This window comes from Staurois parvus, unplaced genomic scaffold (assembly GCF_062004578.1).
Source record: "Staurois parvus isolate SC_StPar_1 unplaced genomic scaffold, SC_StPar_1.0 ptg000115l, whole genome shotgun sequence".
In the NCBI taxonomy this organism is placed as follows: Eukaryota; Metazoa; Chordata; class Amphibia; order Anura; family Ranidae; genus Staurois; species Staurois parvus.
Window position 1 is genome coordinate 2,337,977 of NW_028317911.1, and position 27,641 is coordinate 2,365,617.

The following is a 27,641-nucleotide window of genomic DNA, read 5'->3' on the forward strand; positions in this document are numbered from 1 at the left end:
TTGCCATGGCCTTCACAATCTCCTGACCTCAACATAATTGAAAATCTATGGATAGACCTTAAAAGAGCAGTGCGTGACAGACAGCCCAGAAATCTCAAAGAACTGGAAGACCTTTGTAAGGAAGAATGGGCAAAGATACCTCAAACAAGAATTGAAAGACTCTTGGCTGGCTACAAAAAGCGTTTACAAGCTGTGATACTTGCCAAAGGGGGCAGTACAAGATATTAACTCTGCAGGGTGCCCAAACTTTTGCAGACGCCATTTTTTTGTTTTCTGTTATTTTGAAAGTGTAAATGATGGAAATAAAATCTAACTTTTGTTGACATATTATAAGAATGTCTAATCTGTAATTTGATGCCTTTTGGAGATTTTTCCATCTTTCCTTGGCTTCTTTATGCACATTCATACACATTTTTAGCTGGAGTGCCCAAACTTTCGATCCCCACTGTATATATATATATATATATATATATATGTTTATGCATACTTTCTATTGGTTTGAGCGCTACATCATTATTTTATTATTTATTAATTATAATCAGGGTACCCTTTTAAATAAGGGGACATCCTGATGCTGTCCCCCGCCCCTTGTGAACGAGTAAGGGGTACTTGTGAAATAATAAAGAAGCAAGACTTTTGAAAAAATTCCTGTGTCTGGAAAGAAATTACACAAATTTTTCTTCAAGGCGTCCTCAAGATGTTTCATCCTTTGCTCCCTCTGCGAAGGCAGGATGAACTCTGCAACTTTACCCTTGTAACGTGGATCAAGAAGGGTTGCCAACCAGTGTTGATCTCTCTCCTTGATACCACAAATCCTCGGGTATTTTCACAGGCTTTGCAGAACCAGGAAGTCCATGCAGCATAAGTTTGAGGAGGCATGAGATTCTGAGTCCTCTGGGTCACTGAAGATGACGCTGTCAGGAACTACCTTCTCCCAGCCATGTACTATTCCTGGCTGGGTTTCTGGGGACTGAAAACCATCCCTTGAAGACTACCATATGTTATCCTCTACTTCCATGATGCGACAATCCTCCTCCTCTTTCTCCTCCTGTGTGTTCTATTGCCCCGCAGGAATGGTATCTGTATAAAGGGGGCCTTAAGAGGAAAGGAAGTCCTCCTCTTCCTCCTGCTTTTCTGCCTGAAGTGCCCTGTCCATGATTCCATGCAGCATGTGCTCCAGCAGGAAGACTAGAGGGATAGTGTCACTGATGCATGCATTGTCATGGATCACTGTTCTTATGGCCTCCTCAAATGATGACAATACAGTGCATGCTTCCTTTATCAGCATCCACTGGTGTGGCGAAAAGAAGACAAGCTCTCCTGAGCCTGCCTTGTGCCATATTCACACAGGTACTCATTGATGGCCCTCTGCTGCGTGCGTAGCCGCTGCAGCATTGCCAATGTTAAGTTCCACCTGGTGGGCATATCACAAAAAAGTCGGTTGGTGGGCAGGTTGAACTCCTGTTGAATGTCAGCCAGCTGAACATTGGCCATGTATGACTGCTGGAAATGGCCACAGACCTTTCTGGCCTGCCTCAGAAGATCTTGTAAGCCTGGGTACCTGTTCAAGAACACTGCACCACCAAATTCAGGATGTGTGCCAAGCATGGAACATGTGTCAAGTGTCCCTGTCGGAGGGTGGAAAGAAGGTTGGTTTCATTGCCCCATAAAACCATTCCGGGCTCAAGCTGCCATGGCATCAACAACCTCTGAGCCTGCCCCTGCAGAACTGACAGAATCTCTGGCCCGGTGTGGATCCTGTCCCGTAGACAGACCAGCTGAAGCACCGCATGGCTGCTTTTAGCCTGACCACATGCATAGCCCCTTAAATGCTTAGGGAGCACTGCTGTTTCAGAGGACAATTCAGCAGAAGAGGCCATAGAGGAAGAGGAAGAAGAGCAGGTGGCGCAGACAGATGTGGCAGAATCACCACCAGCTTTTTGGAGGCGTGGTAGCAGAACAAGCTCCAGCACTGAATCCTGTCCTGCATCCTTCCCAGCTGCCAGCAGTTACCCATTGCACCGTGAAGGATATGTAACGTCCCTGACCATGCCTGTTGGACCACCTGTCAGCAGTATTTTGGACCTTGCTGCTGACCGCCCTGTCCAACGAGGCCAAAACATTGCCTTTCACGTGATGGTACAGCTGGAATGGACTTACATGAAAAGAAATGTCTTTTTGAAACCAGCCACTCTGGTACAGCACATTCCGCAAATTCACAGAAGGGGGCAGACTACACCAGATGGAAAGGCAGCAGCTGTAACGCTAGCAATTTGGCCAAGCTAGCATTTAGAGCAGGGGTGTCCAAACTTTTTTGGAAGAGTGCCAGATTTGATGAAGTGAACATGTGCGAGGGCCGACCATTTTGCCCGACATTCTGATGAACCATTAAAATTAAATGCAAATGAACTATTTTATGCAAAAGTTTATTGAAAACGGCATACTTTTCATTTTGTGACTTGGATGACAAATCTAAACAGGTGTTAAATCACTCTGCCAGCACAGGGAGAAGGAAAGCCCAAATCTCGCGAGATCTCGGAGGTCGCGAGATTTGGGCTTTGTTTCTCCTTGCACTGTCTGATGACGTCAAGCGATCCTGAGCACCAATCCATTATAGCCCAAATTGATACCGTATTTTTCGCTCCATAAGACGCACCTGACCATAAGACGCACCTAGGTTTTAGAGGCGAAAAACAGGAAAAAAAAATTCTGAACCAATGGACTGCAGACATAGTACAGGAGATGACCAGAGACTGCGGACACAGTACAGGAGATGACCAGAGACTGCGGACACAGTACAGGAGATGACCAGAGACTGCGGACACAGTACAGGAGATGACCAGAGACTGCAGACATAGTACAGGAGATGACCAGAGACTGCGGGCACAGTACAGGGGATGACCAGAGACTGCGGGCACAGTACAGGGGATGACCAGAGACTGCGGACAGTACAGGAGATGACCAGAGACTGCGGACACAGTACAGGGGATGACCAGAGACTGAGGACACAGTACAGGAGATGACCAGAGACTGAGGACACAGTACAGGAGATGACCAGAGACTGAGGACACAGTACAGGGTATGACCAGAGACTGAGGACACAGTACAGGGGATGACCAGAGACTGCGGATATAGTACAGGAGATGGCCAGAGACTGCGGACATAGTACAGGAGATGGCCAGAGACTGCGGACACAGTACAGGAGACGGTCAGAGACTGCGGACATAGTACAGGAGACGGCCAGAGACTGCGGACATAGTACAGGAGATGGCCAGAGACTGCGGACATAGTACAGGAGATGGCCAGAGACTGTGGACAGTAAAGGAGATGACCAGAGACTGCGGACACAGTACAGGAGATGACCAGAGACTGCGGACACAGTACAGGAGATGACCAGAGACTGCGGACACAGTACAGGAGATGACCAGTGACTGTGGACATACTACAGGAGATGACCAGAGACTGCAGACACAGTACAGGAGATGACCAGAGACTGCGGACACAGTACAGGAGATGACCAAAGACTGCGGACACAGTACAGGGGATGACCAGAGACCAGAGACTGCGGACACAGTACAGGAGATGACCAGAGACTGCGGACACAGTACAGGGGATGACCAGAGACCAGAGACTGCGGACACAGTACAGGAGATGACCAGAGACTGCGGACACAGTACAGATGACCAGAGACTGCGATGACCATTCACAAAGCGAAGCGCATGCGCAGTGGGCACTTGGCTGTCACAGAAGCCAGCGCGGGAAGACTGTGCAGTGCTGGAGCGAGGAACAGGTAAGGCCCTGCAGGAGACAACAGCTGAGCGGCCGGCCCGGTATTCTGACATGGTGGCGGCAGAAATACCGGACCGGCCGCTTTATATTCGCAAAAAAGTGCATCTTATGGAGCGAAAAATACGGTAAATGGTAGCCCCAGTAGTAATTCCCTGCGCACCACCTGGGATCCCTCGGCCCACGTTCCGGACCCCACAGATGAGCTGCCCAATATATAACTTACGGCCCTCCACTAGCGATTCTGCGAACGCCACTGAGGACTCCAGGGATCTGTTGAGCGGGAATTGACGTCATCAGCCGGCACACAGAGAAGGAAAGCCCAAATCTCACGAGATCTCGGACGTCGCGAGATTTGGGCTCTCCTTCCTGTGCCAGCTGATGATGTCAAGAGATCGCTGGAGTCCTCAGTAGCTTTCAGGGAATCACTACCGGGGGCCGTAAGTTATATATTTGGGTAGCTCACCTGTGGGGCCGTTTCAGTCCGGAACGCGGGCCGCAATTGGCCCGCGGGCCGGACTTTGGACATGCCTGATTTAGAGGCTTAGCATGTGGATGGGTGGGACAGTATTTTTTATTTTTATTTTTTACAGTTCAGCAACTACGGTAGCTAAATTTACATGGTGAAATCAACAGGTGGTGTACTGCTATACCATCACCCCTCTCAGTGGAGGCTGTTGAGAAGACTTGAGCTTTTATAGTAGGGGTAAAGATCCCAGATGAGGAGCAAGGAGAAGTCTAGACTTTTTTGGATGTGGGTCTTTCAGATGCTGTTGCCAACGGGCTGCATGGCAGGTCTTCATATGTCTTGTCAATCATGTGTTGCCCAAGTGGCTGGTGTTTTGCCCAAGCTTCATCCGCTTCAGACAGGGACTGCAAACAGCAATGCTTCGGTCTACTGCACATGTGCTGAAAAAAGCCTACAGCATAGAACGTTCGTGCCTTGTACCTGTGGAGCTCTGTCATGTGATGCTATAGTGTGCCTGGTATTACGCCTGCCCCTGGAGGACATTGTGCCTCGTTGGAGTTGTGCCTCCTCCTCACTTTCTTCCTCTGTTCTCTCAGGCACCCAAGTACAGTCAATGACCTCATCATCCCCTGACTCCTCGTCAATGGAGCCAACTTGGTAGTGTGCTGTGGATGGGGGAACATGACTGTCAATTTATTTTCCCTCATTGGCACCCCCTCTCTCTAGGCTCACGTCGCTCCCTTTCTCAACCAAAAACGCACGTTCTCATTTGCACGAAACATGTCAGGGGAATCCCTCAATGAGACGCTGACTATACATATATGAGCAAAGCTTGCCACCAGTTACCTATGTGAGTGATTTCCAATTCATCTGGATTTGATTTTAATAAACGATACTCCACTATTAGCACTATTTTGCCTCCCTGGCTCGTTACTTTACGAGCCCTTTAAGGTGGTGTACTTTGGAGTCTGGACGTTGTTGGACCCCTTGGTGAGTGTGAGGTGGACCCTGAGTGGGATTGACATCTTCCTGGAGAGTCCGCCGTTATACCTGATGACACCACACTGGTGACCAGACCCAGATGCACGTACAGATCATATACATACAATGCGCAGTTTGTATGTACTTCTGGTAAGTACATTATTGTACTATTGCTTCACGGAATATTTGACATCAAATTGCACTGATTGGATTCACAGCGATTGGAATACCATCATATTTGGGACTTTACTGTATTGGAACTATTTATGAACACGCATCAGTCTTTGTCTTTTGTGACATCACTTTATTTAGAGCTGCAAAAAACTTTGTTTTATGTCAGGGACTCAGAAAGCACTGATGTCATCGGATCTGCATAATTGCCAGTCACATAGCATTTCCAGGAGGCAGCCTCTATATTTTCCTCAGAATTAAAAAAATTATTAATTAAAAATAATAGTAATAATTATATATATATATTTTTTTAAAAAAATATTGTATTGTTTTATGGCATTTACTCATTAAAATAGCCTATCAGAGCCAGCATTTGTTGATGTGGTTATAGGATCACTGGCTCTCAGCACTTTCCCTACAGATTGTACCACACACCTTACTGACCCTTATTTGCAAAACAATCCCTAGCCATCAGCATCCATGGATTCTGATGGCTAGTGACAAACGCGGAAGTATCCAAACGTCGCCTAGCAATGGGGAACTCAGTCGTCTACGCTGGGATACATAGTGCGCTTGCGCAGAACGGGCAGCGGAAGTGGACCACTGGTTTCCCACAATGCTTTGGGAGGAGGAGCGAGAGCAAAGATGGCGGCGAATCCGAACTCTAGCAAACCTCTGTTTGAATGTCCAAGCTGGTGAGTGGAGGAGGTTGTATGGAGGAGATGAATGGAGCCCTGAGCCTGCTGCCATGGGGGGAGAGACTAGGAGGTGAATGGGAAGGAAACGGTCATGGATAGAGAGCTGGAAATCACCAAGGAAGGAGGAGGTGTGGCGGAGTGTTTGGGGAATGTTTCCTATGTGAGGAGATTCGTGTCTCTATCAGTGCATACACGGACAGACCTGCCAGTCATGAAGTAGCATGCTGTTCCAGGGGCTGTGCAGGCAATCGATCTGTTCAGTCAGAGCCATTGAGATATTTAATTTCTGCAGATTACATTGGTATAGATCAGTGTTGTGTGTTTGCATATAGTGATCACACAGAAATCGAGACATCTGACAACCAAGTAAAGATCGTACAGGATTTAATGCATGCCTAGTGACCTGATCACAGCTGTGTCTGGGATTTTCTTTCCTCTCTCTGGGATAGAAATGGGTCCCAGCCCTCACTAACTGATTGCTGTGATCATGTGCCATGCCAGCCTGAGTCTCTTCTCTTTACTTTAGGAGGATCCTTAGGGAGACTTACTACAACTGGAACACTCAGAACTTGGTGCAGCTAGGCATAGCAGCCAATCCGCTTCTAACTTCAGCTTGTTCAGTCAACCACCTCCCGTCCGGCTGTTGTATATAAACGGCCGGACGGTGGCAGTGCAGGGGTGGGTGACTGTTTATAAACGCCTCCCTGCTTGTGCGCGCTCCCTGGGAGTGCGCAGCACCACAATCCAGTGCTCGCTGTGTCCTCCGGTCACTGTGGAGCACCGATCGTCGTACGGGACCCCTGTGTGAGGTCCCAATCATGTGATCACTGATTAGCCACTGAGGATGAGAAATGATTGCTTTTGCAGCCTTTATGGGTTTAAAAGAAATCAGTGTAAAAAAACAAACAAAATCTTAATCACCCCCCACAAGTAGTACAGTATAACTAAAGGCAAAACTTTTTTTTTTTAGTTTTGTTTAGAGTGGAGAGGGATTATAACCCTTTCAAGTTTTTATTGCTGTCTGTGCCCCTGGAGATTCACCCTCTAGTTTTGTCCTGTTTGCAATTAACATTGAAAGTAAACCCTAAATTTTGCGTTTTTCCCTGAAAAGTAATAGAGTGTAAATCGTCCAATTAGGACACTAGTTCTGGTGACCTGGGGGTCCCCAAGGGATTCCCTTAATTTGCAGGGATTTCTTCTCATTTCCTATTTGGCTATGGGACAGGAAGTGAAGGGAAATCAATGAAGCAGGACACAGATAGTGAAAAAAAACCACTGATGGGTTATAACCCTCCCATGCTCTATACAAAATATAAAAAATGTTTTGTCTATAGTTCTACTTTTAAGCTTTGGTTATAAAACCTACAGGCTGATTGGTTTCTATGCAGAGCAGCACCAGATTTTGCTTTCACTGGTTTTAGTAAATCTCCCCCTTAGGGTCCTCCTTTGAGGTCCACTGCCTGTGAGACCTGGACATGTCCTATTGGATGGCTGCTGGTGGGGCCCTCTTAAGCGAGCGAGGACAGTATCAACCCACGAGGATGGCAGTGGACAGATTGGACATTGTAGCATTCAATAAACATTTGCACAGAAACCAGTGGCAGTGAGGGACTAGGGACCCAAATGAGACTATAACCACTTGCCCTCTGGAAGATTTACCCCCCTTCATGACCAGGCCATTTTTGCGATATGGCGCTGCAATTCTTTAACTGACAATTGGGCGGTCATGCAGCACTGTACAAATTAAATTTGTCATTTTTTTAACCACAAATGGAGCTTTGTTTTGGTGGTCTTTGATCACCTCTGCATATTTTATTTTTTGCGCTATAAACAAGAAAAGACTGACAATTTAAAAAAAAAAAACAATTTTTTTGCTATAAAGCATATCGAATAAAAAATAATTTCTTCATAAATTTAGGCCAAAATGTATCCTGCTACATGTCTTTGGTTAAAAAAAAAAAAAAAAAATCCCAATAAGTGTATGTTATTTGTTTACATGAGTTTTAGCATCTACAAATGGTGGTATATATATACTGGAATTTTTCTTTATTTTCTTATATTAGTAATGGTGGCGATCAGTGACTTATAGCGGGACTGCAGCAGGCATTCTGACACTGGGTGCGAACTAACTGCCACTGACCTCTCCAATGACATTAATACATGTTCCATGTAACATGTTCCAGCAGCTACAGCCTTTTTCGCCCTCTACTATCCCCCACCTCAATGACAGTGAACAGGGATCCGCCCTCACAGCTACGTCATTCAGTTTTCTGTGAATGACTTGAGCTACAAGTACTGTCTGTGTTTGCAGCTGATGGCTTATAGTTCTGACTGGACTGCAGGGTCACTGATGAGTGACCACGTAGTTCATACACAAGCCCTTCGGCTGGTATTGACCGAAAGCTGCAGAGCTTGTCTGCAGGAATCTGGCATTGCACCCCAATCCACTGATCAAGGGTGCAATGCTTTCCAGGCTCCTTATGGTTAAAAATAATAAATGCTGTGTTTTTTTTTTTTTGTTTTTTTTTCCCTGCCAAAAATTTGCTTCCCCCCCCCAAAGGTGAACTTATCCTTTTAAATGGGTTTTGCATTCCCATACGAGTCTATAGGAATGTAAAGCAGGTCAGATGCTCCTGTCAATAAACGTTCAGTAATCTCCGAAGCATCTCAAGCTAATGTAACTGATAAAAGACCATAGTCCATTGATGGTGTGAAAAACGCAGCACGTCAAGGAAGCTTCCACGTTTGTATGGGCTCTAGTTGGCTTTTTAAATACACTGCTCAAAAAAAATTAAAGGAACACTTTGTAAACACATCAGATCTCAATGGTGAAAAATATTATGCTGGATATCTATACTGATATGGACTGGGTAATGTGTTAGGGATGTAAGGATGCCACATCATTTGATGGAAATGAAAATTGCCAACCTACAGAGGATTGAATTCAGACAACCCGAAAATCAAAGTGAAAAAAAATGATGCGGCACGCTAGTCCATTTTGCTGAAATTTCATTGCAGCAACTCAAAATGGTACTCAGTACTTTGTATGGCCCCCACATGCCTGAGAACATCGGAGCATGCTTCTAATGAGACAATGGATGGTGTCCTGGGGTATTTCCCCCCAGATCTGGACCAGGGCTCCTGGACAGTCTAAGGTGCAACCTGGTGTCGTCGGATGGACCAAAACAAGATATCCCAGAGGTGTTCTATTTTATTTAGGTCAGGAAAGCGTGGGGGCCATTCAATGTTATCAATTTTTTCATTCTCCAGGTACTGCCTGCATACTCTCGCCACATGAGGCGGGCATTGTCATGCACCAGGAGGAACCCAGGACCCACTGCACCAGCATAGGGTCTGACAATGGGTCCAAGGATTTCATCCCGATACCTAACGGCAGTCAGGGTGCCATTGTTTAGCCTGTAGAGGTCTGTGCGTTCCTCCATGGATATGCCTTCCCAGACCATCACTGACCCACCACCAAAACAGTGATGCTGAATGGTGTTACAGGCAGCATAACATTGTCTACAGCTTTCCCAGACCCTTACACGTCTGTCACGTGCTCAGCATGCATGTGTGTTCTCATCTGTGAAAAGCACAGGGCACCAGTGGCGGTCTTGCCAATTCTGGTGTTCAATGGCAAATGCCAATCCAGCTCTATGGTGCCGGGCTGTGAGCATAGGGCCCACTAGAGGACATCGGGCCCGCAGGCCACCCTCATGAAGTCTGTCTCTGATTGGTCAGAGACCTTCACACCAGTGCTCTGCTGGAGGTAATTTTGTAAGGCTCTGGCAGTGCTCATCCTGTCCCACCTTGCACAAAGGAGCAGATACCGGTCCTGCTGATGGGTTAAGGATCTTCTACAGCCCTGTCCAACCCTCCTAGAGTAACTGCCTGTCTCCTGGAATCTCCTCCATGCTCTTGAGATTGTGCTGGGAGACACAACAAACCTTCTGGCAATGGCACGACTGATGTGCCATCCTGGAGGAGTTGGACTGCCTGTGCAACTTCTGTAGGGTCCAGGTATCGCCTCATGCTACCAGTAGCAACGCTGACCCTAGCAAATGTAAAACTAGTGAAACAGTCAGAAAAGATGAGTAGGGAAAAAATGGCAGTGACCACCTGTAAAATCATTCCTGTTTTGGGGTCATCTCATTGTTTCCCATCTAATTAACACGAAAGCAGTATATAAGCAAATGTATATGGCAATAGGTTTAAAAAAAGAAATTGGCCCTACCAGACACGTATTAGTTACTCATGCTTCCCAAAAACAGCTTCCACAATGCCTGGCTGTGTTTAGAAGAAAAAAAAAATCCCTAATTTAGACGCACCCAGGAAGCCACTGAGAAAAGCAGAGCTAAACCTGCAATGTGGTCTCTAGTCCGCTGTTCTGCTTCCTTGAGCATTTCTTTTAGGCTAGCCCTCAAAGCAGTGGTGACCAAACTATGACTATTTGCTTGGCTTTATGGGGTCTTTGGGTCACTGGTCCACCCTTTGACATCTGGAGGATAGTGGACTGGCTGTTTGAGAAAGTTTGGGGACCCCTGCCCTTTTTAGCTTTTTCTGTTGCAAATTTGACAAAGACGGAAGTTGCTGGTCATTTGGAGTTTAGTCAATCTAGTGAGCTACAACTCAATACTGGAGTTGCTTTAGTAAAGAAGTAGACGTTGCTCACTTAGGAAGTTTATTAGTAAATGAGTGAGCTCTCTCTATTTGTTTTTTTGTTGTTTTTTTCTCTAAATGGTAATATGCTAGCACTCCTTTTTTTTTTTTTTTTTTTTCCTTCACACGTTTTAGTGATATTCATTGTTTCTCCCCCTTTATAGGGCAGGGAAACCTCCTCCTGGCTTGCACCTTGATGTTGTGAAAGGAGATAAACTTATAGAGGTAAGGATATTTTATCTAAGACTAGCCATACACGCAAATCTTTCTCTCTATCCCGCAGGCTGAATGAGAGAATAATAGATTCCTCTATCTACTGTAAACAGCATGAATGAAGGAATCTCCACTGCCAGCTATTGTGTCCAGACAGGCAGCACCAGCTGCTGTCTGAATATCCGGACAGTGAGTTCATCTGATTTGGATGCAGTCATTCTTCAGCCAACTATGTTCCACCTGGTTCCTTTTGGTTTTTAAATTAAGCATGGTGGTACACGCTGAAATGTATGGCAGGCTTAAGACTGACTGAAGCCTTCAGATTGCCACTGATCTACTTCATTGTAGCTACAATACACATTTATTTAAAGCTTGCCTGGATAAATTTTGCCCCCTATAACTAAAATCTTACTAGACTGCTGGTTGCTGTATGTTGGTTTTTTTTTTTTTTTTCTCTAAACATTGAAACTTAATTTTGCAAAAAGGCTGTATGTGGCTTGCATTATTGTTTCCAAAGCTTAGGTGTAATAGTATCACAACAATCAGCAATCTGAGTGATTGCTTCCTTTTATACATGTGTTTGAGGCAATTTGGGTAATGTCCTAAAGAAGATGTAAAAGCTGAAGTGGGATATGGAATTGCATTGGGTATGTATTTGATTCGGTAAATGCAGAGTAATATGTTCTGCACTCGATACTAACCAAGATATCTATGCTCTAGTTCTTTTCTAGTGCGTAATTCATGATATCTGGGTCTAAGGAGTGCTAAATTAATGTCCGTAAGCATTTAAGCTCAGTGTGTGTAGTAACGCTCTGGGTTATAACTTATTGTACATATTTTTATAACATGCAACATATGACTGTTTCTGGGTGCTCATCATTGATAACAAGTATTGTCAGTATTGTACTATGTGTAAAAGTGTAGCACGTTCCTTTTATGCACATGTTCTTTTCTGCACATGTTCTTTTGCTGCTTGTACAATATTAAGAATTTCTATATTGCTGAATGAGAATATGGGGTTTAGAAAACTGTTTTTATGTGGTTTTCTTAAGTGTTTCTATGTATGTGTCTTGCCTCACTGCATACAGTCTTCACCACCAAGCTGAAGTGGTTAAAGGGATGTTTGACATACCTGTTTGTTCCATATTTTGAAGTAGAGTAGATGGGAATTGACTCTTAGACCATGAGTTATATGCTGCTACCTTCAGGTGATTGGACACTGGCAGTGGCTTTGCTGAGACCACTCCCAGTGTATCCATGTAGCCCTGCCCACTCTGTGAGGCTGCAGTAAAGAAATGAGAGAAAAGAGGGGAGGGACCTGTCGTATACTGTATTCCATGACATGGAATTTACAAGCATGTTAAAACTCCTATTATCTTAATTGTATGAGACACAGAAATTGTTATTTATGCCATAGAACATGATCCTTCTCCAACTAATAAGTCAAGGGGAGGGCAACAAAATAGCCAAAATGGCCGCAACAGGACCCCAGGAAATATTAGTAAGGGTAAGTAGACCCAAACAGTTCACAGCAGAAGCACCTTGCGACTGAAGCACACGTCAGCAGAGGTCCAAACAGCCACCTGGCAAAAAGAATTCTGAAAATGTGAGCTGTGGATCAAAAACAGATGCTTGATACTGAAAAAGCTCAAGGACCCTGATGCCTCCTTTAGAATAGGGTCAGGTAGAGAAAGAGGCACTTGTTTTCTGAGGGCATAAGCCCTAAAAAAAAGGCAAAATAACCACCAGCTGATGAGGCAGTTAACCCATAGAGGGACCACCCTGTCAGAAAACAGAGGGATCAGTTCTGAAGGGAAGAGGTTAGGTAGCCATAAATTATAGTTCTGACCCTACCCATAAGGTAAAACAAAAACTGTTTTACATGCCTTTTTAAGGCAGGACATAAGGTAGGAGAGTAAAATTCCCCACAAAAGGCAAAAGTAAGATCTTTAGAAAAGCAAGGACTGGCTTTCAGGATGCTTTATCCCAATGTAGCAGAAAAGAAAAAGGGGGCTTCCATTAAGGTAATAGGGGGAGCCAAGGCAGAACTACAGCTGCCAGGGGCAATGGAGAGAAGACGGCTCCATTTTGTATAAGGGCCCTTTTTAGGAGAGTGACCCCCAGGATCGCATGGAGAAATAAGCTCCAGAGGGACACAGAAGGTCACAGCATGCGACAGAACAACTTTTTGCAAAAAGAGTGCAAAAGCCAAGGTGTTGGGAAGAGGTCCTATGAGACAAAAACAATACCTGCAGGGTACTAAGGGATAGGTTCTTGGCAATACAAAACAGATGTTGCTGGATAACGGCAAGGTATATGTTTTAAATGGAGTTCCCCACCATCGCACTAGATGAGAATCGACTCGTGATAGACTGCAGAATATTGGAGAAGCGATCAGCATACACCAAGGAACAAGGGGCACCCAACCTGGCAGAATGTACATAACCGGTGAATGTCTGCGAGTTAGAGATACAGGGAAATCTCTGGGCAAAAGCCTGTAGAACTGTCATAGAACTGAAGACCTCTTAGGAGAGAGGCAGGCAAGTGGTGGTGCACCTACAGACCACATGTAGAGAGGGGGAAAAAATGCAGAAAGGAAGCACTGAAAGTAGGGACAATGTGACCTTTTCCATTGCTAAGCCAGTGAATGAAACTCAACCAGTACAAAAGGTCAGGTTTTTGAGATGGCAAGAGCAGAATGACTTCCCAGCCCATATAATGGGTAACTTTGTAATCTGCAATCCTGCTATGGGGAGGAAAGGACATATCGGTGCTCAGAGCAGAATCGGAGGGTTTCAAGTCGGGGGGATATGCTTTATGGCAATGAGGAGTAAAAGGGTTTTAGGTAGTTGAGCTAACATACACCAACCCCCCCTCCCCCCGTGAGGAGAGTCCTACAGTGACCCTGGGTGGAGAAAACTTGGCATGGGCTACCTTAAAAGAGTTCACAAGCAGATGCTCAGAGGACCAACTGAGGAATGCTTAAGAGAGTCCCTAACCCTGGGACCAGCTGCAGACAAATATGTTATAATGAAGGGAGGCTATGAATAAGAATTATATCTGGATTAGACCCAGGTACTGCAGACAGTACAAGGTTGGGGGAGAAACTGAAGAAGTATGCGGGATCAACTGAAAGTGAGAAGTGTGTACATTAGCATTTGGTTCAAAGAATTGGGCTCAGAAGCCTTGTAGTAAAAGGTCTCCCAAGAAACCCTAGGATATGAATGTTCAAGGTATAAATACAGGTCTAATAAAAGAGCACCACCGAGTGTGGTGGTTTTTGCAGTAATGCAGGGACTACATTGATGTTTAAATAGGAAGTATAATCCATAATGCAGCATTTGCTATTAAAGCTAGAAAAACTCACATGAGAGATATAACAGCAGGTCACAAGGAAACAAGGCAGAAGCCTAGCTACTGCAGTAAAGGCAGAGATTTAAAAGCTAAGTTCACCTTCCTAAAAGCTTTCTTTGATTTAACAAGGCCTTACTTTAGTCCCTGCTGTGTTCATAGAAACGTTCATGACTTCCTGGTATGTAGATGTGGGATGTGAAAACCAGTAAGACACAGGAAGCAGTTCAGCGTCTGACCTTATTAGCGCACGCTCTACAGCCTGCACCCATTAACTATGTTTGTATGGCATCCCCGGCATCTCTCCAGGCATGCATTTGCCTTGCTTGTCAATGTAGGTTGCCACAGCTGTTATGTTTGCATGGGCCTGGGATGCATGCTAAGCTGTCTGGGGCAGCGGGTCGGACACCCCTGATGCAGTGCAAGGGCCTGCCTGATTGTATACAGAGTGAATTGATAGGTGGGTCCTCCTATTCCATAGTTTTGGTAAATCTAAACGAAATTGTATAGAGATTGTACAATAAGATTTAGTGTACACTGTACATTTCCTTTAGATTTACCACAACTATGGAATTGGCGCACCCGTCTATTTCGTAAGGAGGTCTTTAGGGTATGGGTGCCATAGAAATATACTTCGTCCCTGGACCTGCATAGCAGTCTGTGGCTAACTAGTTTGATTGTACCACATGCCAAGGTGAGTGCTTAAAACAGGATCCAGTTCCCAAAGCAAACGTTATAGGCCAGGCTGGCACTAATGCCATGGGATCCTTGTACAATTCCCGAGGTATACATAAAGGGTAACCAATCCAGAAATTGCTAGTATACCATATGACAATAAGCAGTTGGATATTGATAGAAGTCAGTTGAAGGAGTAAAGGACATCTAATGAAAAATAGAAGAAATTTTCCCCAACAGGAGATGGGGTTCATCACCTAAGGACACTAGCAAAAATGAAGCCTCATGGAGTGGGTGGGGTATATGGACACTGACAAAATCTTTGATGGGGCGACCCCCCCAGTGTAACCAATCACCTGAAGATAGCTGCCTAAAAGTCATGGTCTAAGAATCAAATCCTGTGTCCTGTAATGTACAATTAAGATATAATTGATTTTATATAAGGTTTATTCAAAGATCTGAATGTTTACTATTAAATCATAATGTGCAGTCTTTGATTCATCCGTTTTAATGTTAAACTGTCTGAACTGCTGGGTGTGCATAACAGCATTAAGTAAGAGCTCTGTTTACATTTCTCAAGAATATTGCTGTATACTTATGGCATATTCCCAATTAAGCTTTGTTATCCGCTGAACAATGGTCATTTTAGATGGACTATCTGTAGGTCATTTTTTTGCAACTAAAAATGCTTATGTCAAAAAGTATTCTTCTTGCCCTACCTATGGGGGTTGTATTTGATAAACCTGACAAACATTGGGGTTGGAAAATAGGCTGTGCACTGAAAGTGCAGTTGCTGTAGATCTGAGTGGAAAATGCAAGGAAAAAAAAAACAGCATTTTTGCTTGCACATGATTGAATATGGAAGAAATCAGCAGAGCTTCGCCTAATTTCAGTGCTTCCCCTCGGATATAAAGCAACTGCACTTGCAGTGCACAGTATATGTACCCTTATTAAATCAGCCCCATTGACTTTTTTTTATAAAGGCATACACTTTAACACAGTTTGGTAATGGTTGTGTAAAGGAGATGTGAGGGGAATAGTCAAAAGCTTGGACTGGCAGACTTTACGGAGTCTTGCACACAGGTGGCATGAATTCCAGAATCTTACCTCTGCCTGGGAAGCCCACATGCTCAGCTTCCCATGTGCAAGATCCCTACATGTTGTATAGTGAAGAGCTCTGGACAAAGCAACCTCATCTGCCTTGTGACCTATTTGGAGCTCATGTCAATGCTTTCGCCTTTGTTGTGTAATGACAAATTCTGTTAAATCTTCTGTCTGCAGAAGCTGATCATCGATGAAAAAAAATACTACTTGTTTGGGAGAAACCCTGATCTGTGCGACTTCACAATCGATCATCAGTCTTGCTCCAGAGTTCATTCAGCCCTAGTCTACCACAAGCATTTGAAGAGAGTCTTTCTTATAGATCTCAACAGCAGTAAGTCCAGTTGATAGCCATTTGTACTTATGACCCATGCCTCGAACACCAGGCATGCACATGAGTTCACTTTATGTCCATTATTCTCTTGTGCAACCCACTTTTATTAATGTAACATTAAAAATGAATTCTGATCTTTCTTCCTTTTTTGTTGATTCATTTGTGCAGGGGTAGATTGGAAAATTAAGTAAACTTGTACAAAATGAAGGTTTCTTTGCTGGAAAGATGGCAAGTTTTGAAACTGTGCCGTGAGTCTAGAGCAGATTATAATTTGCTGCAGTTTATCAGCTGTATTTTACCTGGAAAATCATCTTTGAGGCCCCTTTTGATAACTAGTGATAACTAAGCATTTGTCAATATATAAATTTAAATGCTTTAATATCTTCCCTCTAGCACCAATATCCCTGTAAAAAGTTCAGAACGCTGGAGGAGCAGGAAGGATCAGCAGTTGTGTAGCCACTGTGGCTGTCACAATAGTCACATGATGTGGAGCCATTGCTGACTTCTCTTTGGTATTACGGACCAAGAGCTGCCTTTAACAGCTCGGTCTCTGTGCTGGGATTGCACAGTGAGTGCTCTCAGCACAAAAACATCAGCCGTCCAGCGACGTGTATGTGTGGGCGTTAAAGCCCACCCTTTTGCTGCCACACGCGAGTTACATGGGCGGCAACAGGTTAACTTTCCTTGTCAACAGTTTGAATTTTGTAAATGAGTACATTAAAAAACAGTGCCTTGAAAAAGTATTCATATACCTTTTTGAAATTTTCCACATTTTGTCCTGTTACAACCAAAAACGTAAATGTATTTTATTGGGATTTTATGTGAAAGACCAACACAAAGTGGAACATAATTGTGAAGTGGAAGGGAAATGAAATAGTTTTCTAAATTTTTTTTTCAAATATCCTGAAAGTGTGGTGTGCATTTTGTATTCAGCCCACTGAGTAGAACTTTGTAGAATCACATTTTGCTGCAATTACAGCTGCAAGTCTGCGGGTATGTCTCTACCAGCTTTGCATATCTAGAGTGAAATTGTTGCCCATTCTGCTTTGCAAAATAGCTCCAGCTCTGTCAGATTGGATGGAAAGTGTCTGTGAACAGCAATTTTCAAGTCTTGCCACAGACTCTCAATTGGATTTAGGTCTGGACTTTGACTGGGGCCATTCTAACACATGAATATGCTTTGATCTAAATCATTCGATTGTAGCTCTGGCTGTATGTTTAGGGCCGTTGTCCTGCTGGAAGGTGAACCTCTGCCCCTGTCTCAAGCCTTTTGCAGACTCTTAACAGATTTTCTTCTAAGATTGCCCTGTATTTGGCTCCATCCATCTTCCCATCAATTCTGGCCAGCTTCCCTGTCCCTGCTGAAGAAAAGCATTCCCATAACCTGATGCTGCCACCACCATGTTTCACGGTGGGGGTGGTGTGTTCAGGGTGATGTGCAGTGTTAGTTTTCTGCCGCACATAGTATTTTGCTTTTAGGCCAAAGTTCAATTTTGTTCTCCTCTGACCAGAGCACCTTCTTCCACATGTTTTCTGTGTCCTCCACATGGCTTCTCACAAACTACAAACGGGACTTCCTATGGCTTTCTTTCAACAATGGCTTTCTTCTTGCCAATCTTCCATAAAGGCCAGATTTGTGGCATGCACGACTAATAGTTGTCCTTTGGACAGATTCTTCTACCTGAGCTGTGGATCTCTGCAGCGCCTTCAGAATTACATGGGCCTCTTGGCTGCTTCTCTGACTAATGCTCTCCTTGCCCGGCCTGTCAGTTTAGGTGGACGGCCAAGTCTTGGTAGGTTTGCAGTTGTGCCATACTCTTTCCATTATTTTGGTTGATGGATTGATGATGGCTCTGTGAGATGTTCAAAACTTGGGATATTTTTTTTTATAACCTAACCCTGCTTTAAACTTCAACTTTATCCCTGACCTGTCTGGTGTGTTCCTTGGTCTTCATGATGCTGTTTGTTCACTAATGTTCTCTAACAATTCTCTGAGGACTTCACAGAACAGCTGTATTTATACTGAGATTAATTTACACACAGGTGGACTGTATTTACTAATTGTGACTTCTGAAGGCAATTCTGCTAGATTTTAGTTAGGGGTATCCGATTTAACGGGGGCTGAATACAAATTCATGGCACACTTTTCAGATATTTATTTGTAAAAATTTTGAAAACCATTTATCATTTTCCTTCCACTTCACATTTTATGTGTGACTTTGTGTTTTGGTCATTCACATAAAATCCCAGCAAAATACATTTGCGTTTTTGGTTGTAACATGACAAATTGAAAACATTAAGGGGTATGATTACTTTTTCAAGGCACTGTCTATACAGCCCTCTGTTCAAAGTTGCTGTTCCTATACCTGTCCCAGTCCTAAATTGCAGACTTCCCTCTGCTTGTCCAAAGCTGTTTAAATTTTAAAAGAAAATAATTATCGAATGTTAAGCTACCACAATAAATACTTTACGGATCTTTCTCTCTCTAACCCCAACCCCCCCCCCCAGAAGAGTATAAGAAGAGATAACATCACAGATTTTGAAAAGCGCATTTCTAATATAAATGTAAACCATTCCATTGCTTATAACTTTAAGAAAGGAGTTGCAGCGGGCACATAAAATCCCCTCTCTTCTGGTTACTTCCAACTGTACAATTAAGTTCACAGCGAGACAGGAACCCAGGTGGGCAGAACATAAAAACTTTTTGGTCACTGTGATTATCTGGGGATTTTGGCATTTGGCCTCCAGTCTTTTGTCCTGGAATGTGTTAAAAAAAAAAAAAGTTTGCTCACTGTAAATGTTATACTTCCCCCTTTTTAGCTTTTTTTATTTTATTAACTGTTTTTGATCTGAGTTTCAGAATTTTCCATGCTTGCACTGGCATATTAAATGTAGATGTTCTCACTACTCTTGCATCAGTTCTCTTCGCACACACACAATGCATTGATTACCACAATATCAGTGCAATTATGCTAGTAAAAGGATCTCTCCTCCAGTGTATCGCTGCTGACACTATACACATTCCCACATATACAAATTAAAACTTTGACAATCAGTGCCGAGCAATACTCTCGCTACAAACTTATACAGGGCATACCATTTGTGCAAATTTCACATATATAGTGCATTTAATCATATTAGATTTAAAGCGATTTGATTACAAATGACTGCTCAAGTCCTTTATAAATTGTAGAAAGTCTTCTTTCTTTAAAATGCTTATTTATTCTCATAAATATTTGTGCAAATTCCTGCCGTGTTGATAACCGGCCACCCACACATATATGTTCTCCCCTCCTGTATTTGATCTATATCTTTTTAGGTCAAATGGTGCTTTTCTCTTTTATAACCCGGGTAGGTATGATCTCCTTTTACTCTCCAATCTCCTCCCACAGTTTATTTCAGATCCATCTTCTTACTCTTTAGAGATCTCAGAGGTCGTATAGGTGAGAGTTACCTATCTGCACTCGCTGTAAGAAACCGTGCGTAATTCACATCTTGTAGATCTCTCAGGCAGGACTTGTCTGTTCCCCAGGAGTGAGAGGCCTCTCTCTCCTCTCACTCCTGGGGAATGATGGATCTGGATTAAATTGTGGAGGAGACTGGAGAGTAAAGGAGATCATGCCTTCCCAGGTTAGAAGGGAAAAGCGCCATTTGACCTAAAAACATATAGGTCAAATACAGAAGGTGTGTGTAATGTACACAGTTATCAACATGGCTTGATTTTGCATGAATATTTATGAGAATATATGAGCATTTTAAAGGAAGACTTTTTTTTACACAATTTATAAGGATTTGAGCAGTCATTTGTGATTGAATCACTGTGAATCTAGTATGATTAAATGCACTATGTATGTGAAATTTGCACATAGGTTGTGATATGCACTTTATATGTGGGGTTTGCACAAATGGTATGCACTGTAAGTTTTTAGCACATTTTTATAGCATGAGTAATGTGCGGCACTGATTGTCAAGGTTTTAACACACACTGCATTGTTTTCAGTAGATTGGCCAACTTTTATGCTTACATTGTAAAAACAAGCAGCAAAGTGGTGTTTTAGAAGGCAGGGTGCAATAAGCAAACGTACCGTATTTTTCGCTCCATAAGACGCACCTGACCATAAGACGCACCTAGGTTTTAGAGGCAGAAAACAGGAAAAAAAAATTCTGAACTAATGGACTGCAGACATAGTACAGGAGATGACCAGAGACTGCGGACACAGTACAGGAGATGACCAGAGACTGCGGACACAGTACAGGAGATGACCAGAGACTGCGGCCACAGTACAGGAGATGACCAGAGACTGCGGCCACAGTACAGGAGATGACCAGAGACTGCGGCCACAGTACAGGAGATGACCAGAGACTGCGGCCACAGTACAGGAGATGACCAGAGACTGCGGCCACAGTACAGGAGATGACCAGAGACTGCGGCCACAGTACAGGAGATGACCAGAGACTGCGGCCACAGTACAGGAGATGACCAGAGACTGCGGCCACAGTACAGGAGATGACCAGAGACTGCGGCCACAGTACAGGAGATGACCAGAGACTGCGGCCACAGTACAGGAGATTATTATTATTATTATTATTATTATTACTACGAGTTTATATAGCGCCAAAGGGTTTGCTCAGCGCTGTACAATAGGGGGGACAATACATGGCACAGTACAACAACAACAACAAACAACGTACGAGGGGTAAGAGGGCCCTACTCTTACGAGCTTACAATCTAGGATGACCAGAGACTGCGGCCACAGTACAGGAGATGACCAGAGACTGCGGCCACAGTACAGGAGATGACCAGAGACTGCGGCCACAGTACAGGAGATGACCAGAGACTGCGGCCACAGTACAGGAGATGACCAGAGACTGTGGCCACAGGCTTCTGTAATGGCGCTCGGCATGACAGCCGTGTGCCCAGTGCGCATGAGCGAGAAGCACTTGCGCTTTGTGATTGGTCCGGCGGCTTCTGGGATCTGTCATGTGTCCCAGGTGCCTCCTTACCATTCACAAAAAGCACCGCTTCCTGCGCATGCGCACTTGGCACCCGGCTGTCATGCCCACACTACAGAAGCCGGGAAGACCGCGCCGCTGGATAGAGGAACAGGTAAGATGAAAGAACAACTCCACGGAAGTGGGAGCTGGTACCTGTCAAATTCAGGTACCCGCTCCCCCCCCCCCTCCCCAAAGGTCAGCAGTCATCTCTATAAGGTCCCGCTGTAGAGCTGAGCGGCTGGCCCGGTATTCTGACACGGCGGCAGTGGAAATACCGGACCGGCCGCTCCATATTCGCTCCATAAGACGCACTGACATTTCCCCCCATTTTTTGGGGGGAAAAAAGTGCGTCTTATGGTGCGAAAAATACGGTACTTGTCTCATATGACACTACATATGAGTATGAGCAAGATTTTTCAAAACTTGAACACATTCTGTTTATTTGCATTGGGCCGATCTTTTAATAAATTGTATTTTTTTTTTCTTTTTTTTGACAATGCATTCCTTTTAAATCTAGATCACATTTTTCTTTTGTCCACAGCCCATGGCACTTTCCTGGGACGTATCCGGTTGGAGCCTCACAAACCACAACAGATTCCCATTGACTCCACGGTTTCTTTTGGAGCCTCCACGAGAATGTACACCCTTCGAGAGAAACCTCAGACCCTTCCATCTGCCTTGAAAGGGGATGATAAAACTGGGGATGATGATGAATTGAAAGGTCTCTTAGGCCTTCCGGAAGAGGAAACTGAGCTTGATGTAAGTGGTCTTTAACATCTTGCCATCCATGTAACACATGCATGCAGCAGCAAAGAGGGAGTGCCGCACATACTATGCATTATTGGGTGGCAGAGGTTTCTATGCTGAGAACACGCTCAGTGGGTGCTCCAAGCACAGAGACTGAGCTGTAGGATAGCTCCTGGTATTCAGTAATAAGGATCCTAGGGGTACCAGCTTCTGCTGATGTGACTGCTCTGAGAGCTAAACAGTGGTCTTGTGATCAGGCTTAGAAGCCCGTTTAAAGGGACGCCAGGGCTGGGTGGAAAGGTTAAAGCGCACTGAAAATTAAAGTATAACGGTTGGCTAGATTTTGCCTTTCAATAGTTTTATAGAAGTCCTAAAATAAAAACTACGCAAACTGATTTTAATGTGTGAGGACACTTTCACCTTTTTGTTAAAGCTGTGCATATGTGTACGTACATACATATTCTATCAGTGTGTTGTTTTTTTTTTGTTTTGTTTTTTTTTTGTTTTGTTTTTTTTTTTGCAAATTGTACTGCACTGCAGGTTATAAAAACAGAGATCCAATTTAAAAAGAAGTTGAGCAGTTCTGGGTACCCTTGCTAGTCATAGTTATGACCATTTACTAAACTGTATTATCCTTCTTTAAAGAATTTAACAGAATTTAACACTGCACACAACAAGAGAATATCAACACTTACTATTGAAGAAGGCAACTTGGACATCCAGAGATCACGAAGGAAGAAGAGAAATTACCGTGTTACCTTCAGTGAGGATGATGAAATTATAAATCCAGGTACCTTCATTTTGGTTAACGGTTTATTTGTACAGCTATGGTCCACTGTTGGGAAGGCGAGTATACAAATGGTTAATAAAGAAGAATACTGTAATCTGTGCAGCTATGTATTTTATCCCAAATCATTCCAGAATGGAAGTTTTTATCCTGTTTTGCCAATGTCTAGTGACACCAATGGCAATTTTTGGGGCATCCAAACACTCCCTCCCCACTATTTGAGACAGACCCTATACATGACCTTGTGTCATATGTGCTAAGTGATGACTGCAAATATCTTATTTATACTGGATAATTTACCTCAGGTAGAGGAGCCCATCAGATGTGCTTCTTCCAAATTTGGTTATAATGAACATGCTGATGGTTCGCAGGAGCATAGTGGGTGAAATTGACCTCATAAGTCTTCTGCTGATCCTTGTACTGTCCAAATAGCAGGGATCTATGACATCACTATATTCTTGAACTGTAATAGCAAATGCTTTTGCAGGTAAAATGGCTCACTTGTATGTTTTGTCTGTGTATTAAACTGTTTGGCCTTTGTACAGTTGTGTTCAAAATAATAGCAGTGTGTTGAAAAAAGTGAATAAAGCTCAAAATCCTTCTAATAGCTTTTATTTCCATACACACAAATGCATTGGGAACACTACACATTCTATTCCAAATCAAAACATGAAGAAAAATATATCAAATTTGTGTTTTTCCTAAAAAAAAAAAAAATTGAAGAAAAGTGATTATTAGACTGTTCAAAAAAATAGCAGTGTTTGTATTCTTCTTTACAAACTCAAACATTCACTATATAAACTGAAAAATGTTTGAAGATTTTGATTTCCTTTGAATCACTTAATATTTAGTTGTATAAGCACTGTTTCTGAGAACTGCTGTACATCTGTGTTGCATGGAGTCAACCAACTTCTGGCACCTGTGAACAGGTATTCCAGCCCAGGATGATTGGACTACATTCCACAGTTCTTCTCCATTTCTTGGTTTTGCCTCAGAAACTGCATTTTTGATGTCACCCCACAAGTTTTCTATTGGATTAAGATCCGGGGATTGGGCTGGCCACTCCATAACGTCAATCTTGTTGGTCTGGAACCAAGATGTTGCACGTTTACTGGTGTGTTTGGGGTCGTTGTCTTGTTGGAACACCCATTTCAAGGGCATTTCCTCTTCAGCATAAAGCAGCATGACCTCTTCAAGTATTCTGATGTATTCAAACTGATCCATGATCCCTGGTATGTGATAAATAGGCCCAACACCGTAGTATGAGAAACATCCCCATATCATGATGCTTGCGCAACCATGCTTCACTGTCTTCACAGTGTACTGTGGCTTGAATTCAGTGTTTGGGGGTTGTCTGATAAACTGTCTCCGGCCACTAGACCCAAAAAGAACAATCTTACTTTCATCAGTCCACAAAATGTTGCGCCATTTCTCTTTAGGCCAGTCAATGTGCTCTTTGGCAAATTGTAACCTCTTCAGCACGTCTTTTTTTCAAGAGTGGGACTTTGCGGGGGCTTCTTGCAGATATCTTGGCTTCACATAGGCGTCTTCTAATTGTAACAGAACTCACAGGTAAATTTAGACCTTCTTTTGATCTTCCTGGAGCTGATTGTTGGCTGAGTCCTTGCCATTTTGGCTATTCTTCTATCCATTCGAATGGTAGTTTTTCGCTTTCTTCCACGTCTTTCAGGTTTTGGTTGCCATTTTAAAGCATTTGCGATCATTTTAGCTGAGCAGCCTATCATTTTCTGCACTTCTTTACATGTTTTCCCCAATCCAATCAACTTTTTAATCAAGGTATGCTGTTCTTCTGAACAATGTCTGGAACGACCTATTTTCCTCAGAATTTCAGAGAGAAATGCACTGTAACCAGCATGTACAACATTTGCTGCCTTCCTTCCTTAAATAAGGGCAATAATTGCCACCTGTTTTTTCAAAGAATGAATGACCTCACTAATGGAACTCCACACTGCTATTATTTTGAACATGCCCCTTTCAATTAGTGATTCAATTACACAGAATCAGCAGCATGCATGTCATGACTGTTGGGTCTGTTGGATTTCTATTACTCTACTACACCTGCTAGTAAATTATTTGCCATGTAGAAATATCATTTCTACCAAAAACAGTGATCAGGTTAGTGATGTCTGACTGCTATTATTTTGAACACCACTGTAAGTGTAATTTCAGTCAGTTTACAGTAAATTGATGGCTTATGGAAGCCCACTCTAGCTTAAGAGGTTAATTATTACAATGATTAAATATCTGTAAACCATTCCTTATAAAGTGGTTGTAAAGGCTCAAGGTTTGTTACTTTCATGCATTTTATGCATGAAGGTAAAAAACCTTCTCTGCAGCAGTGCCCCCAGCCCCCTCAATATTTACCTAAGCCCCATCCAGATCCAGCGATGTGCCTCTGCCTCTTTATTGGCTGAGACCGCAAGTGGGAGTCATTGGCTCCCGCTGCTGTCAATCACAGCCAATGAGAGATAAGGGGTGGGGCCAAGCCACGGCTCCTTGTGTGTGAATGGACACACGAAGCAGTGGGTGCTCCCATAGCAAGCTGCTTGCTGTAGATACACCCAACAGAAAGGAGGAGCCAGGAGAGCCTGCAGGGGACACAAGAAGAGGAGGATCCAGGCTGCTCTGTGCAAAACCACTACACACAGCAGGTAAGTATAGATATGTTTTGTTATTTACAAAAAAAATGTTTTTAGCATTGCTTCAATGTCAGTTGAAAATTTTACTTTGATTTTGTTAAGCAATGCACGTTCACAAGGTGTTCCACATTCATCAGAAATTCCTCTGCTATTTAAAGCATGCCAAATGCTCCTGTACACCATTCTAATTCAGTCAAAATATTTGCCCGTTGCATATCCCCTGCATATAAGGCTGTGGTCACACAGTTGTACAATACTGTACACCCGTGCAGGGCCATGTTTACCCGCATGGGGATGCATGTCGTTCATGCATCCCCATGCAAGTAGTCCTTTTTAATGTCTATTGGGAGACAGCAGGTGCATGGACACAGCCGCTGTGTCCCAGTATGACATCTGTGTAGGTGTGGGTGCGTGTCCCCTAACATGCACGCAGGGTGAATTTGTGCAAACACATTTGCACCAGCATGGAGGTCATATTGGGAAACGGCAGCTGTGTCCATGCAGCTGCTGTTTTCCGATGGATATCAGTGGGACTGCCTGCACAGGGATTCATAGAGCTCCTGTGTCGGTAAACATGGCCCTGTATGAGCATATAATATTGTATGCCCTGCATGAACAAGGCTTAAAAGAAATGCTTAATAGTTGTGTTCCGAAAGATGTTTCTGAAATTGTAATTGATGTGGCAGCAAACTTAAACCATGCCAACCCTTATGTTGGTGATGTAAGGTTGCTAGATTAACTGCTAACCATTGGCAATAGAAACAGCGTGTTGCTCAAGAAATCTGCTTTCTTTTATTTTCCCAACAGAGGATGTGGACCCTTCAGTTGGACGTTTCAGAAATATGGTGCAGACAGCTGTAGTTCCAGTCAAGGTGAATTTCATTTTTCAGCCTCTTTGTTGGATATAATTTTAATACCTTTTTTGGGTTGAAAAGGAAAGAGACAGCAGTATTGTCCTGTAAAGACCATTTAATGTTGTGCATCCAGCTTGTGGCCCCTCGTGTCTCATTATTTTATTTATATTTTCCCCCTGCAGAAAAAGAAAACCGAAAATCCTGGATCTCTCAGCCTTGAAGATTCTGTTGGTCGGCGTGTACAGAACTTTCCATTTTCTGGGGGCTTGTATGTTGGACTCCCTCCTGCCCATTCTGAAGGAGGAGGACAGACGCCTGGCAGCCATGGCACAGCGCTAATTGGTGGGATGCTTTTCCCTAACTTGGCACCTGAAGTTGATCTTACTCCAACCACCCCAACAACTGTCCCTATCACAGTTGCTCCTACTGCATCAAGCTTTGTTGCTGAAGCTGTCAATGAGCCCAAGAAGAAAAAATATGCAAAGGAAGCTTGGCCTGGGAAAAAGCCTACCCCTCTTATTTAAAGACCTAAAGTAAACTGTTTTGGAAAATAAACTATACAGAGGAACTTTAAAAACCAGTGGATATTTTAATTGTAACCGAATTCACAACGGTCATAATGCTCCTTTGCAATTGCAGTGCAGGCAGGAAGTAGGATAGGCCTTTTTTTTTTTTTTCTTCTATTAAAACATCCCTGTCAGAACAAACACTCTGCTTGGAATGAGTACTCGGTATATCCTTCTGAAAACAAATCTGTTACACTGTAGAACAAGGAGTATACTGAAACTACTAAAGATCACTCCACCATGTAATGTTCATCACCTAGGCAGGAGCCATGTGCACTGGGAGTCTAAAAGAAGCCAAGCTGAAGTAAAATTGCAGAGAATTTTTCCACCAAAGAAGGAATGAACATGTGTGTATATATTTTCTTCTCTCTGGGAAATGGAAACCTATCATTATGGATTTTTGTATGTTAAGTGATTTTACAGCTATGTAAAATGAAATTTACTAATGTCCTGGTTTTGTTATATTTTAGTGTTTAATACACTGTATATATATTCCTTTTAGATGCTTTCTCAAGTTTTGTCCACTTCAAAATTTTCTTTAACACATTTTAATCTATAGGGGGGGGGGGGAGGAAATCTGACACACTGCCGAAT

General features: G+C 43.4%; 1 protein-coding gene and 1 non-coding gene across 2 annotated transcripts; both read left to right on the forward strand.

The window, feature by feature from the left end:
* The first annotated feature begins 6,003 nt into the window (after positions 1-6,003).
* Positions 6,004-27,548, forward strand: PPP1R8 (protein phosphatase 1 regulatory subunit 8). Its single transcript, XM_089671929.1, has 7 exons — positions 6,004-6,102; positions 10,929-10,989; positions 16,285-16,438; positions 21,975-22,192; positions 22,826-22,970; positions 26,435-26,499; positions 26,664-27,548. Exons 1-7 carry the CDS (start codon positions 6,053-6,055, stop codon positions 27,003-27,005), a joined length of 1,035 nt encoding a protein of 344 aa, XP_089528055.1. The 5' UTR covers positions 6,004-6,052; the 3' UTR covers positions 27,006-27,548.
* Positions 11,662-11,816, forward strand: LOC149467336 (small Cajal body-specific RNA 1). Its single transcript, XR_016311948.1, has one exon.
* Positions 27,549-27,641: the final 93 nt, after the last annotated feature.